Here is a 21,493-nt window from a genome sequence, read left to right as displayed (position 1 = left end):
GGACGTGGCACTCGGTGCTCTGGGGACAAGGTGGGGATGGGTCACAGCTTGGCCTCGATGACCTCAGAGGGCTTTCCCAGCCCAGCTGATTCCGTGATCCTGTGGCAAAGACACTCCTGCGCAGAGATTCCCCTTCCCACCAACATCTGCTCCGTGGGAACCGTTCGAGGAGAGAACTTTGTTCCTCAAACAACGTCTGCCCCTAAAACGTTCATTTCAGCAACTACAGCTCCTCACCACCTCCCTCTGACCTGCTCTCCTCCACAGCGGAGCCCTGCCCTGGCACGGAGAAGATCTCAGAGCTCTTTCACTCTTCAGAGCTGCACAGCTTTTGTTTGCTCTCCTTTCCTTTCCTCTCCTGCGCAACAAGGAAATAGGGTCACGTTTCAGAGAAACCCAGCGAGCGGTGGTTTGCAAATGCCAGAGCTCTCACTGGATGCTGCAGCCTCTTCTTTCCCAAAAACGAATCAACCCTCACTCGACAGAGATTATTTTCCCTCTTTTTTCCTTTCCTGCTTCCCAGCTGCGGTAGGGAAGCCCCCGAAGGCGCCGTGCTCTTCGGCAGAGCAGGTAAGAGGCACTTTTTGTTCGCTGGTGCTGTCTTGGGTGGCGGGTACATCATGGCTGCTTTCTTCTCCCTGGTGCCTTTCTGCAGCACCAGGGGCTTCAGAGGGGAGATCCTGTGGAATGTTGGTGTGAGGGTTCCAGATTAACTCCTCGTGCAACCTTTGTTTTCCTACTGATCTCTCCAGTGGGAAAAAAAAACGGGGTTGAGTTGGGGGCCTCACGTTCTCTTTGAGGCTGAGGGGGTTCAGACAGGTCAGAAGACGATGAGATGATGGCTTGTGCTCCAACACTCCTGGCCAGCCGTTCCCCTCCCTTTGCCTCTGGAAGTTTCTCTTTAAATTTCCTGCGAGCCTCAGTGCCACAGTGGGAAGATTTGGGGTCTCAGTGGCACAGTGGAAGGTTTGGGATCTCAGTGGCACTGTGGAAGGTTTAGGATCTCAATGGCACAGTGGAAGGTTTGGGATCTCAGTGGCACAGTGGAAGGTTTAGGATTTCAGTGGCACAGTGGGAAGGTTTGGGATCTCAGTGGCACTGTGGGAAGGTTTAGGATACCCGACACCTGCTGGATAATGCTCCAAACACTCCAGAAGAACTTCAGAGTTTTGCTGCTGGCCATCATAACAATAAATAGACTGAATTCCAGAGGCAAACTCACTTTTATTTCCTTGGATTTCTCTGTCACCTCCTCTGTTGCTACTCAGTGAGAAGAGGCACAGTTCCAAGTCCCGTCAGTCCAAACACAGTCTGAGGCATTAGGGAATAACCTGAGATGAAAGAAACTCGGGTTTGAACCTCAGAAAACCTTTGCTATCTATTAGACTTGGAATAAACCCCACAGGGATGCCAGGGAAAGCCATCCCAGGGAAGAACTGGAGAAGGGGTCAGGCTCCTTGCTGGCAGGGAATGAACAAATGGATCTACGGGGCTGTGCCTCCTGATTTCCTTACGATTCTGCTGATTTCAATCCCTCATCCTTCTTTTTCCTCTTGGGAAGAGGGACCCTATTCTCTGAAAAGTTTCCTTATGCTGGTGGGAATAGGAATTCCTAAAGAAACATGGGTGATGCCACGGCAGGATTTAGAATTCGCACATATTAATATCCAACTTTAAAAGTTAATTTGCATTAAGATGTTAGGAAAGAGGCTTTCAGATATCCCAGATGACCAGGACAATCCATAGTCTCTATCTAAAGCACCCAGCTCCACGAAAAGCAGAAATCCTGGGAATGTCCAGGCTCCATCCATGATCTAAGCCCACTCAACCAGGCACAGAAAACTTTGAGCAGCAAAGGTCAGGAATACAAATGTGTCAGTTAAGCCGAGCTTTTCCTCACACAAACCCCAAACAGGCGGGACAGGAGGCACAAAAATAGAGAGGCTGACGGCAAAGGGTGCCGCTGAAAGGATTTTTTTCACCTCTGACAACATTTGGGCTTGAGCTGGGTAATGTGGCTGGGATGAGAAAGGAGCAGGTAGCAGCTGCTTGTGGGGCAAAGCAGGAAGTTCTGGGGGGTTGGAAATACTCAGAAGTACAAATAGTTGTTATCAGGTGCTTTAAAGGCTCACACGTTTTGTTTAGTGCTTGATTTCCCGGGAATCTCTGTGGACTCATAGGGAGAATTAGGTGGTAACAGCACATGGATGGGTTGGGAATTAAAGCCCTGGAATCCCAGAATGGTTTGGGTTGGAAGGGACTTCAGAGCCCATCCAGTGCCACCCCTGCCATGGCAGGGACACCTTCCACTGTCCCAGGCTGCTCCAAGCCCCATCCAACCTGGCCTGGGACACTGCCAGGGATCCAGGGGCAGCCACAGCTGCTCTGGGCACCCTGTGCCAGGGCCTCCCCACCCTCACAGCCAACAATTCCTTCCCAATATCCCATCCAGCCCTGCCCTCTGGCAGTGGAAGCCATTCCCTGTGTCCAGTCCCTCCATCCCTTGTCTCCAGTCCCTCTCCAGCTCTCCTGGAGCCCCTTTAGGCCCTGCAAGGAGCTCTGAGCTCTCCCTGGAGCCTTCTCTCCTCCAGGTGAACACCACCAATGTTTAATGCTGGGTCATGTAGAACAGGCTGTAAGTACATACACCTAAATATAGACATAGATACATCAAATACACTAACATTTAATATAATGAAATATAAGAATAGAATTGAATATTTAATATAATTAAATATAAGCTCGAAGTACAACCCTTGCTTATTCCTTAGTGCAGGAATGGGCATTTTTAAACCCAGCTTTGATCCCTGAATGTGCTGATTTAGCCTTGAAATATCCCAGAGGTGCCAGGAAAGGCGCTGCTGGGTGTGGAATTGAATGGGAAGAGCAGAGAGAGCCCAGGACACGGGACAGATCCCAGGGGACCATGGGGACCATGGGCAGCTTCCACAAACTCCAGGAATCAAATTCCAGCCTCAGTGAGGGAGGCAGCAAGGATGAAACGTGAACCAGTCTGAAATAACTCCATCTCCATCCCGTCCAAATCATTGGAACAAAAGCCCTTTGCTGTTGGAATTAAAAATAAACAAAGTGCCCTGGGCAGATCTGATCATTTCCACCTCAGAAAACCTTGGCTGATCTTTATACTTAGAGAATAGGGATCCCAAACTGCCTGTGAATGGAGCGTTCCCACACTCAGGGAATGTGGGAACAAATTCCCACTGTCCCTCACAAATCACTGCTCACATGCAGGGATGTCTCGACCCCTCAGAGCTGAGGATTTCTTGCAGGAGCAGAGCAGCTGTCCAACCCTCTCACCTCCCAGTTGTCTTCATTTTCCTCCACAGAATTTCCTCTTCAGGGTTTTCCTCTTCAGGAGTTTCCTCTGGCCACCCTGTAATCCTGCCCAATTTAAAATGTTTAATCCCCACAACACAGACTAATAAAGGAATGGTCTCCGTCTGCTTTGAAATGATGTTCCAGCAATGCCGAGGCAAAGTTTGAGCTCCCAGTCCCGTGGAGACCCTTCCAGAGCATCACCCACCACCAGGACATTTCACACCTGGGGTTTTGGGCCCTCAGCTGGATCCTGCAGGATTCCTTTCCTTGCTGCAGTTTAGATTTCAGCCTTACGTTCATCTTTCCTCTTTTCAAACTCCAACCAGAGCTCCTGATGCTCAATAAACTTTCCACCTCTCAGACTTTCTCCTTTAACTTTCCACTCTCTGACCTTCCAGCCAGGAGATTCCAGTGCAGGATCCATCAGTCCAGGCTTCCATTGCTCTGGCTCTTCTCCATAGAGCTGGGAAGGCTTTTCCTGGGATGTCAAACATTCCCTGAGCAATCCAGGAGCCATCCCCTGCTCCCCTGGGAGCAGCAAACACCAAGGGGAAACAGGAATTGAAGACATTTCCAGCAGATCCCGGGGAAGCAGGACCTCAGACTAGTCCTGACCACTGGGGTTGACCATCTCCCAGTTTAAGCCAAGCTTAGCCAAGCCCTGCTTTGATCAGTGACAGAACTGAAGCCTCCCCAGCCATTCTTTGGCTTCCAGCAGGACCCAGGAGTCCCCCAGTGACAGAATCTCTTCAGCAGGGCCAGATGCACGTAAAGCCCATGGGATGGGTGCTAAAGGAGGTGGAACTTTATGCAGGACTCGTCACCTGAACTGTGGGAGATACACACAGTTGTTTTTATTCTTTTATTTTATTCTCTTTAATCTTTTTATTCTGAATGAGCCCAAAGCACATGGGAAAGCAACGACTTCACCTCCTGGTGCCCCTGAGGGGCCAAGACAACACAAGATTCCTGCAGGGAGTTCAGACCTCAGACAGATTTAGGGCTCTGGCACAAGAAATGGGGTAAAAGGTTTCAGGTAATGCCAGATTTTTCTGAAAATCCCACGGGATTTTAAAGCAGCACAAGAAGTTCAGCTCTGAGCCTCGCTGGCCATAGCACAGGAGGTGTAAGGATGATTAGTCCTTCACGGCCCACCTTAGATCCCAGATTCCCAGAGCTGGAATGTGCTTCCTGGGGGCAGAACAAGAGTATTACTTGGAGAACTCCAGCCCATTGTGCCTCCCTTGTCATCCTCACCTTCAGGACGGGGATCACCGATGTCACCCCCAAATACAGAACTGATGTGGCCCCTGGGGGCAGAGCACCAGCAGCACCTTTTCAAGGAGCAAAGCTCTCCTCACCCTGGGCACAACCTGGGGTTGGGAAGGGACAGGGAAAAGCTTTTGGGAGAATCTCCCCAGGTGTCCCAGGTGGGAGCACTGAGCACACAAAGCGGACAGGAGCCACTTCAAACACATCCCTGGGAACGGCTGGAGCTGTGTCAGGCCTTGGGATGGAGCTCAGGGAAAGGTTCTTCCCCCCGAGGCTGCTGGGGCACTGCCCAGGCTCCCCAGGGAATGGTCCCAGCCCCGAGGCTGCCAGAGCTCCAGGAGCGTTTGGACAACGCTCTCAGGGATGCTCAGGGTGGGATTGTTGGGGTGTCTGTGCAGGGCCAGGGGCTGCACTGATGAGCCCTGAGGGTCCCTTCCCGCTCAGGATATTCTGGGATGCACAGAAAATCCTCTGCTGCAAGAGTTAAATCCCAAAGCAGAATCTTGAACCTCCCAGTTCATCCCCCTGGAGCTTTGGGAAGGGCTTGGAGTGGATGGATGCAGGAAATGGGACACTCTGGATTCTGCCCAGGGCTGGGTTGGGCAGCACTGGAGGAGCAAAACTGCAAAGCAGGAATCACTGAGCAGCAAAAGCACCATCTCTGGGGTTATTTTATCCACCAACTACACCAGGAGCACTCCAGCACCTGCAGAAAATAAGTGAAGTCTCAAACCTTGTTTTATGATTATTTCACCCAAACCCAGTCACTCTCTCCCAGCACTTCAGGGATGTTTCTGCCTGTCAGGAATCAACTGGACAGGAAAAACAGACAGAGAGAGAGCTGGAAGAGACCCCAGCCCCAGCATCTCTCAGTGATTGACTCCAGCCCTGAGCTCAGATCTCACAGAAAATCTTTGTGCCTCCAAGGTGCCCAACACAGCTGTATTTTGCCCACATTCTCTCTCATTCTGGCCCCAAACCCCCGGGGCTGAGTGTTTTAAACCTTCCAAGTCTCTTACAAAACCAACTGATTTGTGCCTCTGAAAAGCTTCTAACGAATCCCCCAGCCAGGGCCTCTGAAGTGACTCAGGTGTGACAGGCTGGGCCAGGGAAGAACAGATTATTCAGGTTTTTGGCTCTCCTGCTCTCCGTCTCACCAGAAAACTCCCAGTGTCGGTCTCTGAAGCCGAGTGAACCCTTATAACTTGATTTTGGAAAGATGCAGTCAGCACTGAGCGCCCTGAAGCAGATCACACCCGAATCTGTTGTTGAGATCTGCAGGGCAAGTGGAAAGTGCTGGTTTTTTTCAGTGAAAATCACAACTTTTTTTTCCTGTCAGATGTTTGCGCAGATCCAGCAGATTATTTGTGAACACGTCCACGTACGGTTTGACCCTCGGTTTTTATCTGGGGTTCTGATCTTTCATGCTCCAGAGGCAGAGGTGGGAGCACCCCACAGAAATCAAATATCACAACCAGAGCTTTGTTTAGTTAATGCAGCCCTAGGGAGGAGTGTGAGACTGAGCAATGCCCATAAACCAGAGGAAAAACATCTCCCAAATTCTGTATCAGATGTTCAGGGTCCTGTTGTCGTTGTCACCTCCGGGACAGAGGGGTTGCATGGAATAGGGTCCTGTCAGAGCCAAACTGGGCAGGCTGGGCACAGCCTCCAGAGCTGTGGCTGAGCTGGGAAAGCATCCAACAAACCCTGCCCCAAGGAACAGCATTTGGATGTGGAGGCAGACAAGAGTCTGGAGAAAAGCCCCACAGGCACAGCAGGACAGGGCGAGGGGTGCCAGAGGGACGGGCAGAACGTTCAGGGGTGTGCAGGGCTGTCTGCACCTCCCCAAAATTCACTCACAAACAGCTCCAGGCCCTTCTGAGAGCTGAGCTGGGCCCAAGCGGGGCAGGACAGGCCCTTGCATTCCCGGGGATGTGCAGGGATTCCCATGCTGGCTCTGCTGGAAGAGCTGAATAAAAGCTGCTGGCCCCATGGGACGGCTGTGGGGGAAATAAGAACTCAGCTCTCAGTGCCCCAAAACACGGCCAGGAACATCCTGACAGCTGAGAGGAGCCTCCAGCACCAATCCCTGGGGAGGCCAGTGCACCTCCTGAACCAGAGCACCTGAGGCTCCCCTGGAGGGATGTCCCTTAACGGGGACAGGTCCCTTCAGGTTAGGAGGAGGAGAAGGAGCTGCCTCCTCCCAGAGTTTGTTTGTTTATTACTCAAACAAACCCAGTTATACAAATGTACCCCAGGAATGTTCTCCCTTCCCCTGGAATGGTCTCCCTTCCCCAGGAATGTTCTCCCTTCCCGAGGCCCCATTGGCCCTGGTTCGGTGCAAAGGGGTAAAAATGAACTGAGGGGACTAATGGGGTCCCAGGGGTGGAACACTAAATTTAACGCAGTGGGGTTCAAGGGAGGGAAGAACATTCTGGCATGGGTGCACGTAGGGTAACAGGGTGACGTGAACTTAAACCAATAGAACAATGGAACCTAAGAAACATTAACCTGGGTGCAAAGCCCGTGAGAGGGGGGTTTTCCTCACCATGACTTAAAAGATTATCTTTCCCCATTTGCCTCTGTCCTTGCAGGGTTGTGGCATTAGTACCTTGGGGATAAACCCCTGGGCCTCCACAAATCCCTGTTCCTTTGACCGCAGTGAAATTTGTGTCCATGGGCTCTTGTTGTCCCCCAGGTCCAGCTGGGAGGGGAGCAGAACATGAGGGCCCCAAATGTTTTCTGTGAGGCACCGTCCTTCTCCTTCCAGTGTCCCTCCCAAGAGGGAAATGCTGTGTTTTCCTTGCTATGGCGTATTCAGCTGCAAGATCACCTCAGAGAGATTTTTCCTGGGTGGAAAAGTGAAGGGAGAGGTGAACAGTGCTCACGTGAGAACAGCCTGAGCACGGGCAGTTATTGATTAATGCAACCTCCCCTTGAGAGCACAGCAAGGACAAACACCAGGAACTCACCAGACCATGGAGAATGAGTTGTTTTTTTCACCTCAGCCCTGATCGCTGAGTTATAAAAATGTGCCAGAGAATATTTACCTGCTGTGCACGGGGAGGGTTTCACTCTCCTTTCACACAAAAACACCACCAAAAATGTCACCAGCATGAGCAAAATCCTTCTGTGTTCGGCGTTTTTCACTTTTCCACCAAAGACTGACAGAACTGGAAATCACATTGGCCCCAGAAAGAAAGTAGGATTTTCCCTAATGGAACTCAGGATTGCAGGAATTCGATATGGGAAAGTCCTGTGAGCTCATCCCCGGTTCTTCCTGCCTGGGGAGGATTGTTCCCGTTCCCTGATCCGGTGCTGAGTGCCTGGCAATGGGACTTGCACTCTCCCCCTGCTCCACATCCTGCTGAATCTTCTTGCTTGGAAATGTTTCTTGATACCCAGACTTCCTTTCCACTGATTAATTTCTTCTGCCTTATCCCTGTTTCCTTTTATCAGCACATCCAAACCAGTTTTTTCCTCTCTGAAAGAAACTTGTGCTCCTCAGATGCTTCTCCTTTGCTCTCAGATGTTCCTCCATCACCCCAGGCCAACAATTCATGTTTGTCTCCATCCCCCAGGGCTGAGCCCATCAATCAGCCCAGCCAGGCCCTTCATCTCTTTCACTGCTCTTTCCTGAACTTGTCACATTTCCAGCACTTTGAGGCTCATATCATCCCCCAAAATAACTCATTTCGGCCTCACCAACGCGCTGGGATCATGGGGCTGAGCCCCAGGGGTGGTATTTATTTTATTCTTTAATTTCTAAACCGCAGGGAATGTTTAGGTCTGGTCTGTGTAGACTGAACTCCTCGTGGTGTGTCTGAGGAGCAGCGAGAGCACCCAGGGCTCCTCCAGCTCTTCCCCACCTGGCAGCAGCTTTCACCCTCTGTGCCCAGAGGAATGTTCTGAATATAAAGATGAACCCAACACGTTCATTTTGTGGTGCTGGGAGCTGCTGGTGGCCCCTTCACCTGAGCCTTCAAAGGCTGAGCAAACCTGTGACTCACAGAGAGCAGAGCCCCTGGCAGTGCAAGCACAGAGAATTGGCTTTGGTGTCTCAGCCAACGCCAGAGGTGCAGATTTGTGTATTTCTATATTTCTAACCTGCCCAAAACCCCTCCAGCAGGGCTGCAGGAGGATGTGTCCCTGTCCCAGGCACTCCTGGAGCTGCCGTGCCACCACTGGAAGGTGAGGGTGAAGCAGCTCCAACATCTGCTGCAGATGTTCAGAGCCCACAGCAGTCTGGGGGAGCTGGAACTTCCACCTGGCACTGCCCCAGGCAGAGCCTCCTGTGCAGTGGCCGTGGGCAGCTCTGGGGCAGCTCAGGGCCCAGGGAAGCCTTTGTGTTGTCCAGGCTGAGGTGACCAACGCGTGGCACCGACACAGCAGCAGCACAATGAGCTCGGTGCTGCTTTGGGTGGCAGCTGCTGGGTTTGGGATGGAGAATGGGGACATTTCCTTCCTCAGAGGGTGGGGAGGCCCTGGCACGGGGTGCCCAGAGCAGCTGTGGCTGCACCTGGCTCCTGGAAAGTGTCCAAGGCCAGGCTGGAGAGGACTTGGAGCAGCCTGGGACAGTGGAAGGTGTCCCTGCCCATGGCAGGGGTGGCACTGGATGGGCTTTGAGGTCCCTCCAACCCAAACCATTCCCTGGTTCTGTGATTCCCTGCTTTAATCCTCCTCTCCAGGTGGGACTTGCTGACCTGTGCAGGTGGCTCCAGTGGAGGACTTTGAAGCAGCAATGTACAAAGTGCCACACCTGCACAGAGATCTTGTCCAGAGTGAGAATGCCTTGAAAATCCACCTTGGGAAGCAGCGAGAGGAGAAGGGAGTTGGCTTTGGGCAGAACCATCCGTGTCTGGCAGCACCCAGCACACAAAGCCAGAGCCTGTGCTCAGCAGGGAGATGTCGCTCAGGGAGACACAACAACCATTTCCTCTCAGAACTAAATTAAAGCAGAATTACTGAAGGTCGGAAGCCCAGCCATGCCGACAACTTCATGCACGTATCACTTTTCTTGTTAAACAGCAGAGGCAAGGCAAGAGCACAGCTGTTCATGCACCAAAGCCACTGTCACCTGTGGTTGGAAATAGAGCTGTGAGCCCCTGCAGCAGCTGGAGCAGGGAGTGGGGCAGGGGTGAGGAGGATCTGGTGCTCAGGGCAGCTCAGAACCCGCTCAGCACCTTCAGCAGGACTCAATCCAGTGCAGGCCAGGGTAAATTTATTTCCAGTGCCCTCAAAGCCCTCTGTGTCCCCTTTCCTACACCCTGCTCAAGGCTGTGCTGCTTGGAGGAGTAAGGAAGTAGTAAAGTAGCCAAGGAATGGGCTCAGCCACAAGCTCCCCCTCAGTCCCTCACAGAAACATCTCATTTGATCTTCCTGCAGTCTGACACTGCCCAAAACCTTCTGCACTGGCAGGGGTCAGTCTCCAGGCCCCTGATGTTGTGTACAAGTTGTTATTTCAGCAAAAGGTGATGCAGGGAGGCCAGGGAGAAGCAAAGGAAAAACCAGAGTCCTTCTCCTCCAACTTGTGCATAAACTCCTGCAGCTTCCCATCCTTGGCGCCTGCTCGATCCCAAAGCCAGAGGATCTGCAGGATTTCTGACTCCTCTCCATTTGTTGTCAACACCTTGGTGGCTGGGATGAGCTCAGTGCTCCTCCAGCCCCAGGACAAAGCTCCTGACACCCTTTGCTGAGCCAGGGCTGAGCTCTGAGCCCACAGGGGATGCCAGGCAGGAAATGGGGGGGTTGTGTTTAACTCTGTGCCTCAGCCCCTCATTAAAAACTGTTCAGGATCAATGGCTCTGGAGCCAGGAGTGTTTCCAGTGGCTGCACAAAGGCTCAGCAGGGTGTTTTCACAGCTAAAGAGGAGCCCGGGCTGCCTGAGGACAGCACAGTGACTTGGCTCGACACAGGAGTGTCCCGGCAGTGCCACCCTGGGCCCAGCACCCTCCCGTTCCAGAGGGAAGCTGCTCAAAATGCTCAGGGACATTTGGTGATGCTTCTACAAAGCAGGGGCAGCTCCAAGGGCTTCTGTCCCTGCTCCAACCCAGCCTGTGGAGCCTCTGGCAGAGCTCTTCCCTGAGCAGGACACAGGCATCAGGGCACTTGCGCCTGTTTGCACCTCTGGATGTTCCTGAAATATTGCTGTGAGCTGGAGCTGAGACAAAGCACCACATTCAGTTCAGTTTTCTGCTCCTGTCACTGCAGCATTTTGGGGGAAAATATAATTCTTTAGGAAGAATTTTGTTAGTTACATTCTGATTTATCAGGGGGCTGCCAGGCTCCTGCCTGGAATAAATAAATGTCCAGGGATCTTTTCAGGGAGGATAAGGAACTGACACCCTTTTTTGTAAGGGAAAAGACCCAGAATTTTGGCCAAACACCTCCAGGTGGTGGCAGAGCTGGAGTCAGCTCTGTGGCCAGCGAGCACCTAGGGCAAAGTCCCCCAGGAACAGCAGACCCAGCACTGCAGAGACCCCCCATGCCTTTCCATCCACCTTCCCACTCAGAGAACACCCAGATAACCCAGTTTTATCAGAGACAGGTTCTTTCTCTGCTAAAAAGAGCACATGGAAATAGGAACTGAGTTTGTGCAGCATTCCCACAGCCCCTGCCCCTTCCAGAGCCCCCTTGCTGCAGTGTCCTCACTGTGCTTTGGCTGCTCCCTGCCCTGTGTCACCTCCTCCGGTGGCTGTGGCCCCACAGAAATCCCTGTCCCAGCCTCTGCTGGGAGGCACCCGAGAAAACCCAGAGGAAGTCGGGTGACATCAAAAAGAAGCTTTCTGGGAACCAAACTGCTGCTTTGGGGCAGTGCCAGTGTCAGAGAAACCCAGCCTGACGTGAGCAGGCGCAGAGCTGTCCCCAGCAGCCCCAGTGCAGGTGGCCTGTTGGACAAAGCCTTTTTCCGACTCAGAGATGGGGCTCCTGAGAGGTGTTTGAAAATATTTCATTCTATTTTCAGTCTCATGAGAAGGGTGAGATGCTACAGATGATATAATTCACGCCGTCAAAGTGAGAAGCCAAACTATTTCCTAATTACAACACACTAGAAGCGTTTTTTGACCTATCAGCTCTTACCACACAGTGCTACTAATGCTTTCAAGCCAATCATCTAAAAATACATCACGTAGAACCTACTACAACACATCTTGCATGGTTCTATTTCTCCAAAATGTCTACTCTATTTACGAAATTAATAGAATTCATAGTTCTAGTTCTCCAAAATGTCTAGCCTATTTACAAAACTAATAGAATTCATAGTTCTAGTTCTCCAAAATGTCTAGTCAATTTACAAAATTATCATTTGAAACTTGTTTCTGGTTCAATTTCTCCCTCAGCAACGAGAGAGAAATCTATCCTATCCCATGGCCTTTCTAAGTCAGCACACTTTATCTCAGGGTTTTGCACGCAATTGCACACGGTGTGAGCCTTTGAAAATTCTCTACAAATCCATTTCCCGCAGTGGCCGTGTCCCTGCTCTCCCCTGCTCCCGGGGCAAATCGCTCCCTTGCATTAACAAATAACCCAAACCCAGGAACAATCCCTGGCCCAGCCCAGCCCTTCAGTGCCCTCTGAGGGCACCCGACCCGCCTGGCGTGGGATCCTGGCACGGAATTTCCACTCTGCCCTCGGGGAAGGAGGAACATCCTCAGCCGGGGCAGAGCCCGAGTGGCCCAGAGCAGAGCAGGAGGTGGCCCAGAGGTGACACAGGGCACAGGTGACACCAGGCAGAGGTGGCAGAGTGTCAGGGAGGGCTCTGAGAGCAGTGTGGCCCCTCCAGGACTCACCACAAGCACAGACTCGTGGGAATGAACGTTTCCCCGAGCTCAGGGAGCCTGGGCAGCCCGGGCAGCTCAGCTCCTGGCTGGGAAGTGACAGCAAACCTGTCACCCCTCACTGGGTCAGCACTGGCTGCTCCAGCACACGTGCGGCTCAATCACAGCATTGCTGAGGCTGGAAAAGGCCTTTAAGGTCCTTCAATCCAATGGTAAACCCAGCACTGGGAAAGCCACCCCTAACCCTGTCCCCAAGCGCCACATCCTTCTAATCCCTCCAGGGACGGGGATCCACCCCTGCCCTGGGCTTTATAACCCTGATGTTCAGTCTGAGCCTCCCCTGGCACAGCTCGAGGCTGTTTCCTCTTGTCCCATCACTTTTTACCTGGGGGAATGACTGACCCCACCCAGCTCCTGTCAGGGACTTGTGGAGAAGGAAAGTCCCCCCTGAGCCTCCTTTTCTCTGAGCCTCACAAGCACTTGGACAGAACCATCCTCTCTCTTTTGGATCCCCACTGACACTGGGATGGGGTGGCACAAAGTCTCTGGAAAGGATTTAGAAGGGGCTAGAGGGACACCGAGGTCCCCAGAACAAACTTTTCCCTGGTCCTGCCACCGTCAGGAGCCTTCCCACATCACCAGGTCCCTCCATGGGCCTTGCAAGTGTTGTGGAAATCAACATTTTTCCCTCTGAAAAGGACTTGGGGATTGTCCCTGGGGCCAAATGGCTCCCACATTTCACTTCAGAGGGGCAGGAGGGCATCAGGAAGGATTTCTTCATGGAAAACCAGGCACTGTCAAGCACTGGGGAGCAGTGAAACACCTGGGAGGTGTTCGGGAAACAACTGGACATGGCACTCAGTGACTGGGTGGTGTTGGGTCAAAGGCTGGACTTGATCTTGGGGGTCTTTTCCACCCTTGGTGATTTTTTTATGGAGCATTTCTGCACCAGGCAGCGCTGGGGCACTGAGGACTCAGCTTGGGGCAAGGCCAGCAAGAGCAGAGCAGGTCCTTGGTGGGAATCAGGGAGGGTTTTCCTGCAGATTTACTGTAAACTCCCCCATTTGGGGCAGCTGTGAGTCAGTCAGTGAGCTCCCTGAGCAGGAGAGCAGATCGTTATCTGCACATGCAGCCCGTGTTTGCGAGCGCAAACACAAACTCAGCTCTCACAAACTCCCACTCCCACACAGCTCAAGTGTTAATCAAGGGCTGAGCAGCCGAGGCTTTAATGAGCAGCCAGCAGAGAGGGCAGAACAGCAGCTCCAGCCAGGAATGTGCGTGTTCCTAAACGTTGGGGAGAGCTGCCATGGAGTGCATAAATAATTAAACATTAGTAATTAGAAGAATGCAGCCAGGTCGAGGCAAAGTGAAGGTTTTCAGGTTTTTTTCTTTGAACTAAGGAACATTGCATAGAATCAAAGTTATTGCAAGTGAAATCAAAATTACTGCAAGTGTTCTGTTATTTAAGATGAAGAAGAAAAAAAACAACCCCAGGAGTCCTCCAGGAATCAGCTCCTCAGTTCCTCCTCATGCACAGTCCCAGCCAATCCTGGGATGAACGATCTGGAAAGGCAACTTGGACACTGCAGGTGTTTTCCAGCCTTTCTTCTCTTCAGCCATAAATCAGAACCAAGAGAATGAAATGCAGGGAAGGGAGGGGACAGGCAGGAGGTCTGTGCCCATCACCTCTGCAGCAAACAGCACTGGAACAAAGTGCGTTTATTCTGGCTTTAAATGCAGGTGGGTCCAGGCAAGGCACCACGAGAAGGAGATTTGCGGACATTTGGCATCAGGAGGGGACAAAGGAGGCAGCAGAGGCTGGGGGAGCTCGGGGCAGAGCCAGTGCCCCACACCCACCCCCTGCCTCCACCTGCGCTGCTGCAGGATGGGCAATCCCAAAACTGCTCCATCCCCTGTCCATCAGGGATGACCCCAGAGCAATCCCAAACCCAGGGTGTCCCCTGTCCATCAGGAATGACCCCAGAGCTATCCCAAACCCAGGGTGTCCCCTGTCCATCAGGGATGACCCCAGAGCAATCCCAAACCCAGGGTGTCCCCTGTCCATCAGGGATGACCCCAGAGCAATCCCAAACCCAGGCTGTCCCCTGTCCATCAGGGATGACCCCAGAGCAATCCCAAACCCAGGGTGTCCCCTGTCCATCAGGGATGACCCCAGAGCAATCCCAAACCCAGGGTGTCCCCTGTCCATCAGGGATGACCCCAGAGCAATCCCAAACCCAGGCTGTCCCCTGTCCATCAGGGATGACCCCAGAGCAATCCCAAACCCAGGGTGTCCCCTGTCCATCAGGGATGACCCCAGAGCAATCCCAAACCCAGGGTGTCCCCTGTCCATCAGGGATGACCCCAGAGCAATCCCAAACCCAGGGTGTCCCCTGTCCATCGGGAATGACCCCAGAGCAATCCCAAACCCAGGGTGTCCCCTGTCCATCAGGGATGACCCCAGAGCAATCCCAAACCCAGGGTGTCCCCTGTCCATCAGGGATGACCCCAGAGCTATCCCAAACCCAGGGTGTCCCCTGTCCATCAGGGATGACCCCAGAGCAATCCCAAACCCAGGGTGTCCCCTGTCCATCAGGGATGACCCCAGAGCAATCCCAAACCCGGGGTGTCCCCTGTCCATCGGGAATGACCCCAGAGCAATCCCAAACCCAGGGTGTCCCCTGTCCATCAGGGATGACCCCAGAGCAATCCCAAACCCAGGGTGTCCCCTGTCCACCAGGGATGACCCCAGAGCAATCCCAAACCCAGGCTGCCCCTGTCCATCAGGGATGACCCCAGAGCAATCCCAAACCCAGGCTGTCCCCTGTCCATCAGGAACCCACTCTGGAGCAATCCCAAACCTGGTCCCTGTCTGTGCCCCTCAGACTCCACCCTGGAGCCTCTTCACGGGACACCCCAGCCCTGAGGGGCACAGAAGGAACCCCCAGAGCAGTTGAGAGCCCTCAGGCCCCATCCCAGGCTGAATTCCCCTCTCAGCCATCCCCAGGCACATTTTCCTGGCACTTCTCTTGAGCTGCCTCTCCCCCACCCCTTCCCCAGTTAAACTCCAGTTAGGGAATTGTTGAAAACACCCCAGACTGGCAACACGAACCACCCCAAACTACACCAGCCCCAAAGCACAGGAGCCCCCCCCAGATCCCCCTTTTTACCTCTCCCCATCACGATTCCCATCCTTCAGCCCTTCCCCACCTGACCCCCTCCAGGCAGGTCCCTGCTCCCCCCCAGACTGTCCCAACGCCCCTCAAGGCACGGCTGAGGGCTGTGTTATCAGGGATTATTTGTGTTATCAGGGATTATTTGTGTTATCAGGGATTATTTGTGTTACCAGGGTTTATTTGAGGTGTGTGGCATTATTGCTGCCAGGACAAGGAGACACAAAACGTGGTCCTAACAGGGTGCTGAACCTTGCCAGTGCTGCCTCCAGTTTCACCAGTACAACCCCCTGCTCTCAGGAGCTGGTCTGGATTTGCACCAAGTGCTGTTCTGGGAAATCATAAAATCAAACCAGTTCCTGTTGGTTCTTGTCTGATCTAAGTAAAAACGAGTGGCCAGCTATAAATAGGTCTGATTGAGTGACATCTCCAGGGCTTCCTGCCTGCCTTTCCTGTGTCTTGGGGCACAGACCCGACTCATTTTGCGTGGGAGTTGTTTTTTTTCAGGCGCATCTTCACGTCATGACACCGATTGCCAAGGTGGCCATCACCAGAGAAGCCCTGGGCTTCCTGCCCTGCTCCCTGTGCCCAACCTGTGGGACACCCAGCACCTGCAGCCCCAGGGACACAGGGACAACCTGGAAAAATGAGGTCCTGTGAATTGAAATGAGTAACGGTGCAGGGTCCCTTGCACAGGTTCTTTCAGGTGTTGGTCCATGGAACTGGTTCTCATTTTTGACTGCGTTTGGCAGCATGGGAGAACGAAGTTGGAGGAGATTTGTGCAGGTCTGTTGGGAGAACGAAGCTGAAGGAGATTTGTGCAGGTCTGTTGAAGTTGTTTGGGATTGCTCAGGCCCACCCAGAGGTGGTGCCAAGGAACAGAGCTGGAATTTGGAAGAGGAATTAGAGGAGACCCTGAGCTGGTGTGCAGGCAATAAAACCAGCCAGGACAGCAGGACAAACATTGAAAAGCAAGAGCTTTAGAGGGATTATAAATCTTCCTGTTCAGATCTGCTCTCAGGCTTCAGAGGCTGATTTTCCTCATGTCTCAGGACAGGGAAGGTTTTTCTCAGCAGAGTAATTTCCTGCCAGGGTTGATCTGAGACAGCAAGGCTTGGGTGGCAGCACCTGACCCAACCTCTGAGCCCCGGCTCCCTCTCCTATTTCTGTGAGGGTTTTTTCACTCCCACCTCTGTGTTTGGAGAGGAAAACCAGCCTGTTTATAACAGAGCAGCCTGTGTGGGCAGCTGGAAATTCTGTGAGGGCTCTCATGTCATCAATAACTTCTTCCCTCTCGTTTTCACCTGGCTGAGCTACTGACAAAGGTGTTCCATTTGCTGTGATGTTTTGCTCCTGGACTTCCCAGAGAGGAGATTCAGCATGTTTGGGTGCAGGTCTCACGGCTGTTTATCCCAGCGGAAAGCAGCAGCTCACAAAGGAGGCTGTCGACATCCCTCTGCCCACTCGGTTTTTGCTCTTCCTCATGAACGTGACTCATGAACCTGACTACAGCTAAACCCAAGAGCTGCAATCCTCATGGCTCACCTCCTTCAGCCCATTTTCCTGGGAGCTGCCCTCCCCTGGGAGCAGGCTGAGGTCGGGCAGAGCTGGCAGCCAGCTGGTCTCAGGAGCTGATCCTGGGGAACCAGCTCTGGGAACCAGTCTGGGCTTTGGTGCCTGGAGGCATCCCAGCATTAGGATTCTTTGCTTTGGTCCCAAGCACCAACTCCAGTTTGGGTTTGAGCCTCAGGCTGTTCCCATTCACCTCCACGTTCCACACTGGCAGCTGTGCCAAGACCCAAGTTTGCTCCATTTGGTGAATTTGGTGACAGGGCCCTGACAATTTGGGCTGATTTGAGCTGTGCCTGGGATGGTTTCTGCTGGTCCCTCAGCCTGGCTGTGAACCACTGATGCTTCCTGTTGTGGTTTCCTGCCTGAGCTGAGACGCCTCCTCTCTGCTCTCCCTTCCTGCTCTCATCAGGCCCATTTCAGAGCTTCATGGGGACAACAAATAGGTAGAGGAGGCTGTGGCTGCCATAAATCCAGCTCCTGGCAGGCCTTTGCTGCTGAGGCCTGAGCAGGGCAGGGTGCACGGGGAAGAACTGAGCCCTTCCAGCACAGAGATCCAGCCAAGCCTTTCCCAGCTCCAGTGGTGCCAGGGCATGGCAGGAGGGCCCCGTGCTGCTGGGAGGGATGAACCAGGCTGGCATGAGCCAGAGCAGGGCTGACCACCAGGGCAGGGCTGACCACAAGCCCAGGCCACAGCGGTGGGCTCAGCCCATGGGGAAGCAGCTTCTTACCATCCCCAGAAGAGTCAAATTGGGAAAAATCAGGGCAAATACCCAGTGTGCTGCCCCAAAATCTGATGTTTCTTTGCTCCTCACATGAAATTGGGAAGAATCAGGGCAAATACCCAGTGTGCTGTCCCAAAATCTGATGTTTCTTTGCTCCTCACATGAATGACGCGTTTGCAGGAGGCGCAGATGGAGAAAATCTCTGTGATCTTTTTGGGGTCATCGTCTGCGCAGGAGCAAGCCCAAAGTTCAGGCTCCGGGGAACAAATGAGACCCTTTAGTCATGGTAATGTTTCCATTGATTACAGCAAACTGGGCTCTGTCAACACCCTCTGGGTGGGATTTTAGGTGATTCAAGAGAGAGATATAAGCCCTGTACAGACACAAACCCTAAAGTTCTTCAGCACCAAGGGCTCTGCAGGGACTTGGTCAATGAAGGGCCCTCTCTGCCAAGGGGATCAGAGCATCAGGAACCAGCCAGAGCCAGGTATTGTAGGGAAAAATTCCACAAATTGTTTAAAAAAACAATTCAAGGAAGGTTTCTTCTTGTTCCTGCTGACTGATGGTTGATGTCTGCCCAGAAGCACTTGGGTTTCTCTCCTTTCGCTGTGCTTGGTGCAGTTGTTTATCTAAATGTTGTTTTAGACATTTCATATCCACCGCGTGTTTTAATCTTAATGCATTTAAGGTTTTGGCCTTCTAGACCTCCATGGCAAAACTCATTTATTCAGAGAGGCCAAAGAATTTCCTTTTATTGTGAACAGGGCTGGAGAGAAAATGGTAGGAAGTCAAGGCTGAAAACATCAGGACGGATTTAAGAAGCACATTTTTAATAGTGAAGGTAATCAAGCACCGGAGGAGCTGACTGTAGGAGTCGGGGCATTCTCTCTTGCTTGGGATCTTTAAATCAGGACCAGGTGGTTTCTCTATTCCTTGGCGTCTGTAAATCAAGATCGAGTGGATTCTCTGTTGTTGGAACCCTGGGGGCTGAAAATCTCAGGCTTTCTGTGCTAAAAGGCACTGACCCTCACGCAAGCACTACGTGCACAGGCTTCCAGAATTGAGTGATAGCACTGGGGTTATGGGTGTGTGCTTTGAATAGAATTGTGTGATCTCACAGGGTGAAAAACTTAGAATTTGGGGTTTTAGTATTTAGTGATATACATGGGGCAGTATGGAGGATTTAAGGCATTGTCTAAGTTCTTCTTCTTCACCTTCTTCTTCACCTTCTTCTTGATTTTGGGTGGTTTTTTCTAATGGGGTGAAAAAGGCATTGCAGGCCTTGGGTGGTCAATTATTGGGTCAAAAGTCATCTCGTTATTGGGAGATTAGCACTTAAATAACCTTGGAAAGAGTTAGAGGCATCCATTGTACCTCCATTTTCTAACTTGTCAGTTAGAGCTCACGGCTCGTGAGGCTGTACTATAGATAAGAGTTAATAAACACCGAGTCCGAACACGCGAACTGTGACGTCCATGTATTAATCCTGGCTCTAACATGAAGAAAAGAAGATAAAAACCTCACACTCTGTTGCTTGGGATCTTTAAATCAAGATCAGGTGGATTTTTATTTACACTTCCCAGCTCCAGTAAGGGCAGAACAGAGTGATGTGGGACGCTGGAGTTTGAAATGACCCCACAGTGCGCCAGAGGGAGAACCTCTAGACAGGGAAGTCTGAACCCCAGCTAAACCACTTTGCAAGGTGATGCTTCAGGGCCCCATTTTCCCTGGCAGGCTGAGCCCCAGCAGCGTGTGAGCCATTGCAGTGAGCCATCGTTATTTTATTGGGGATGGCTGAAACAACGAAATGACTCCAATGTTCTTGGAGGGCACATAGCAATGCTCATTAAAAGGCACATCCTTTTTATACACTGTCCCGATACACTGAACACGACTGGTCATCTGAACCAACACCTCTTCACAAACATCTTTGCAAGTAAACAGGTTGGAAAAGCAGCAGGTGCAAAGATTAGAAATTGTTTAGAATGTCTTCCCCCGGCTCCCCCAGAGCAACCCCTGAGAAAATCTGTCACTCTGATCTTTTTCAGCTTTCTGACGTTTGCATTTTTGTAGTGGAGTTTCTCACAGAGTGTAACATAAATGAAGTGATTGTTTTTCATACCTCTCTGGAGGAGGGACAGTTGATGGACTTCTAGTTTGACCAGTGGTGTCAGAGAGGTGTCAACCTCATTGTCCAATCCCTGGTCATTTTCCAAAACCTATATAAATCGAGGTGGAAATAATAAAGCTCTCTCTTTGCTCTGACAACTGACTGCGTGAGTGCCCTTCATTTCGTGTCCGTCTAGCGACAAAAGTCCATCTGACTTGCTCTCCCACATGCTCTGCAGTTGCTTGATGCCTAAAAATCTCTCTTTGACCAGGCTGTCATCACCCACGGCGAGCGAAGGCGCGCGGGGAAATGCCGGACGCGGCCGCCCACCTGCCCTTCTACTACGGCAGCATCGCGCGCTCCGAGGCCGAGGAGCACCTGAAGCTGGCGGGGATGGCGGACGGGCTGTTCCTGCTGCGGCAGTGCCTGCGCAGCCTGGGCGGCTACGTGCTGTCCATGGTGTGCGACCTGCAGTTCTACCACTACCCCATCGAGCGCCAGCTCAACGGCACCTACGCCATCCTGGGGGGCAAGGCCCACTGCGGCCCCGAGGAGCTCTGCGAGTTCTACTCCAAGGACGCCGACGGGCTCTGCTGCCCCCTGCGCAAGCCCTGCAACCGCCCCAGCGGGGTGGAGCCCCAGCCCGGCGTCTTCGACAGCATGAGGGACAACATGGTGCGGGAATACGTGCGGCAGACCTGGAAACTGGAGGTACTGGGACTTTCGGGGGGTGGGCTGGGAGGCTGTGACCCCTCTGGCGCTGTTGTGTCCTGCTCGTGGCACAGCAGAGTGAGGTTCCTCTCCTTGGAGGGTGCTGGCGCTGCCAGGGGTCTGAATCCTGCTCTTTCCCCATTTCTTCTCCACATGCTGGTCTAAACACCGTCCCAGGCCTTCAGATGTGTCTTTGGAGTTCACTTTGCAGGCCTTCCCGCAGTGTCCTTCTTCTCTACAGCCCATGGGGTGTTCCCTGCCTCAGACCAGAGCTCTAATCCCAAAACCCAACAACCCATCCCAAAAGTCAACAACTCATCCCAAACCCCAACAAACCCATCCCAGAACTAAACCAGCTCATCCCAAGATCCAATGACTCAACCCAGAAGTAAACAAACCCATCCCAAACCCCAACAAACCCATCCCAGATCTAAACAAACTCATCCCAAAACCCAACCACGGAGCTCCAGAGGCACATAAAGACATGGCCCCCATGCCACGGCTGTGTCCCTGGCACTGCTGGCAGCAGTTTCTCCATCCCAGTCCTGGGACTGGCTCAACTGGTCAGAGCATGGTGCTAATAACGCCAAGGTTTTGGGTTCCATCCCCCTATAGGACCATTTAGTTAATAATTGGACTTGATGATCCTTGTGTGTCCCTTCCAACTCAGAATATCCTGTGATTTCTGGGAATATCTCTCCATAAGTGAGGTGCCTGTGCCTCCAAACGTTGTGCTGAAGATGAAATGAAACCAGACTTAGACTTCTGCTCTGGACTCTTTCACTCTTTGGAGTAGAATTTTTGCCTCTGTGGAGG

At 52.4% G+C, this 21,493-nt stretch overlaps 1 protein-coding gene across 2 annotated transcripts in view; it reads left to right on the top strand.

The window, feature by feature from the left end:
* Positions 1–403: 403 nt before the first annotated feature.
* ZAP70 (zeta chain of T cell receptor associated protein kinase 70) overlaps positions 404–21,493 on the top strand; it is a 34,789-nt gene continuing 13,699 nt past the window's right edge. Inside the window, exons 1-2 of one of the 2 annotated variants that reach the window (XM_066205650.1) lie at positions 404–570; positions 20,238–20,677. In XM_066205650.1, the coding sequence (XP_066061747.1) occupies positions 20,276–20,677 (402 nt within the window). In that variant the 5' untranslated portion in view covers positions 404–570; positions 20,238–20,275. Of the gene's footprint in view, positions 571–20,093; positions 20,133–20,237; positions 20,678–21,493 lie in introns of those variants that run through there. The other variant, XM_066205651.1, reaches the window with a different exon arrangement.

This window comes from Chamaea fasciata, unplaced genomic scaffold (genome assembly GCF_029207755.1).
Source record: "Chamaea fasciata isolate MVZ Bird 193981 ecotype frontalis unplaced genomic scaffold, bChaFas1.0.hap1 SCAF_28, whole genome shotgun sequence".
Lineage (NCBI taxonomy): Eukaryota > Metazoa > Chordata > Aves > Passeriformes > Sylviidae > Chamaea > Chamaea fasciata.
The sequence above is the reverse complement of the archived record's forward strand: the minus strand, read 5'-3'. Positions and strand labels throughout refer to the sequence as shown.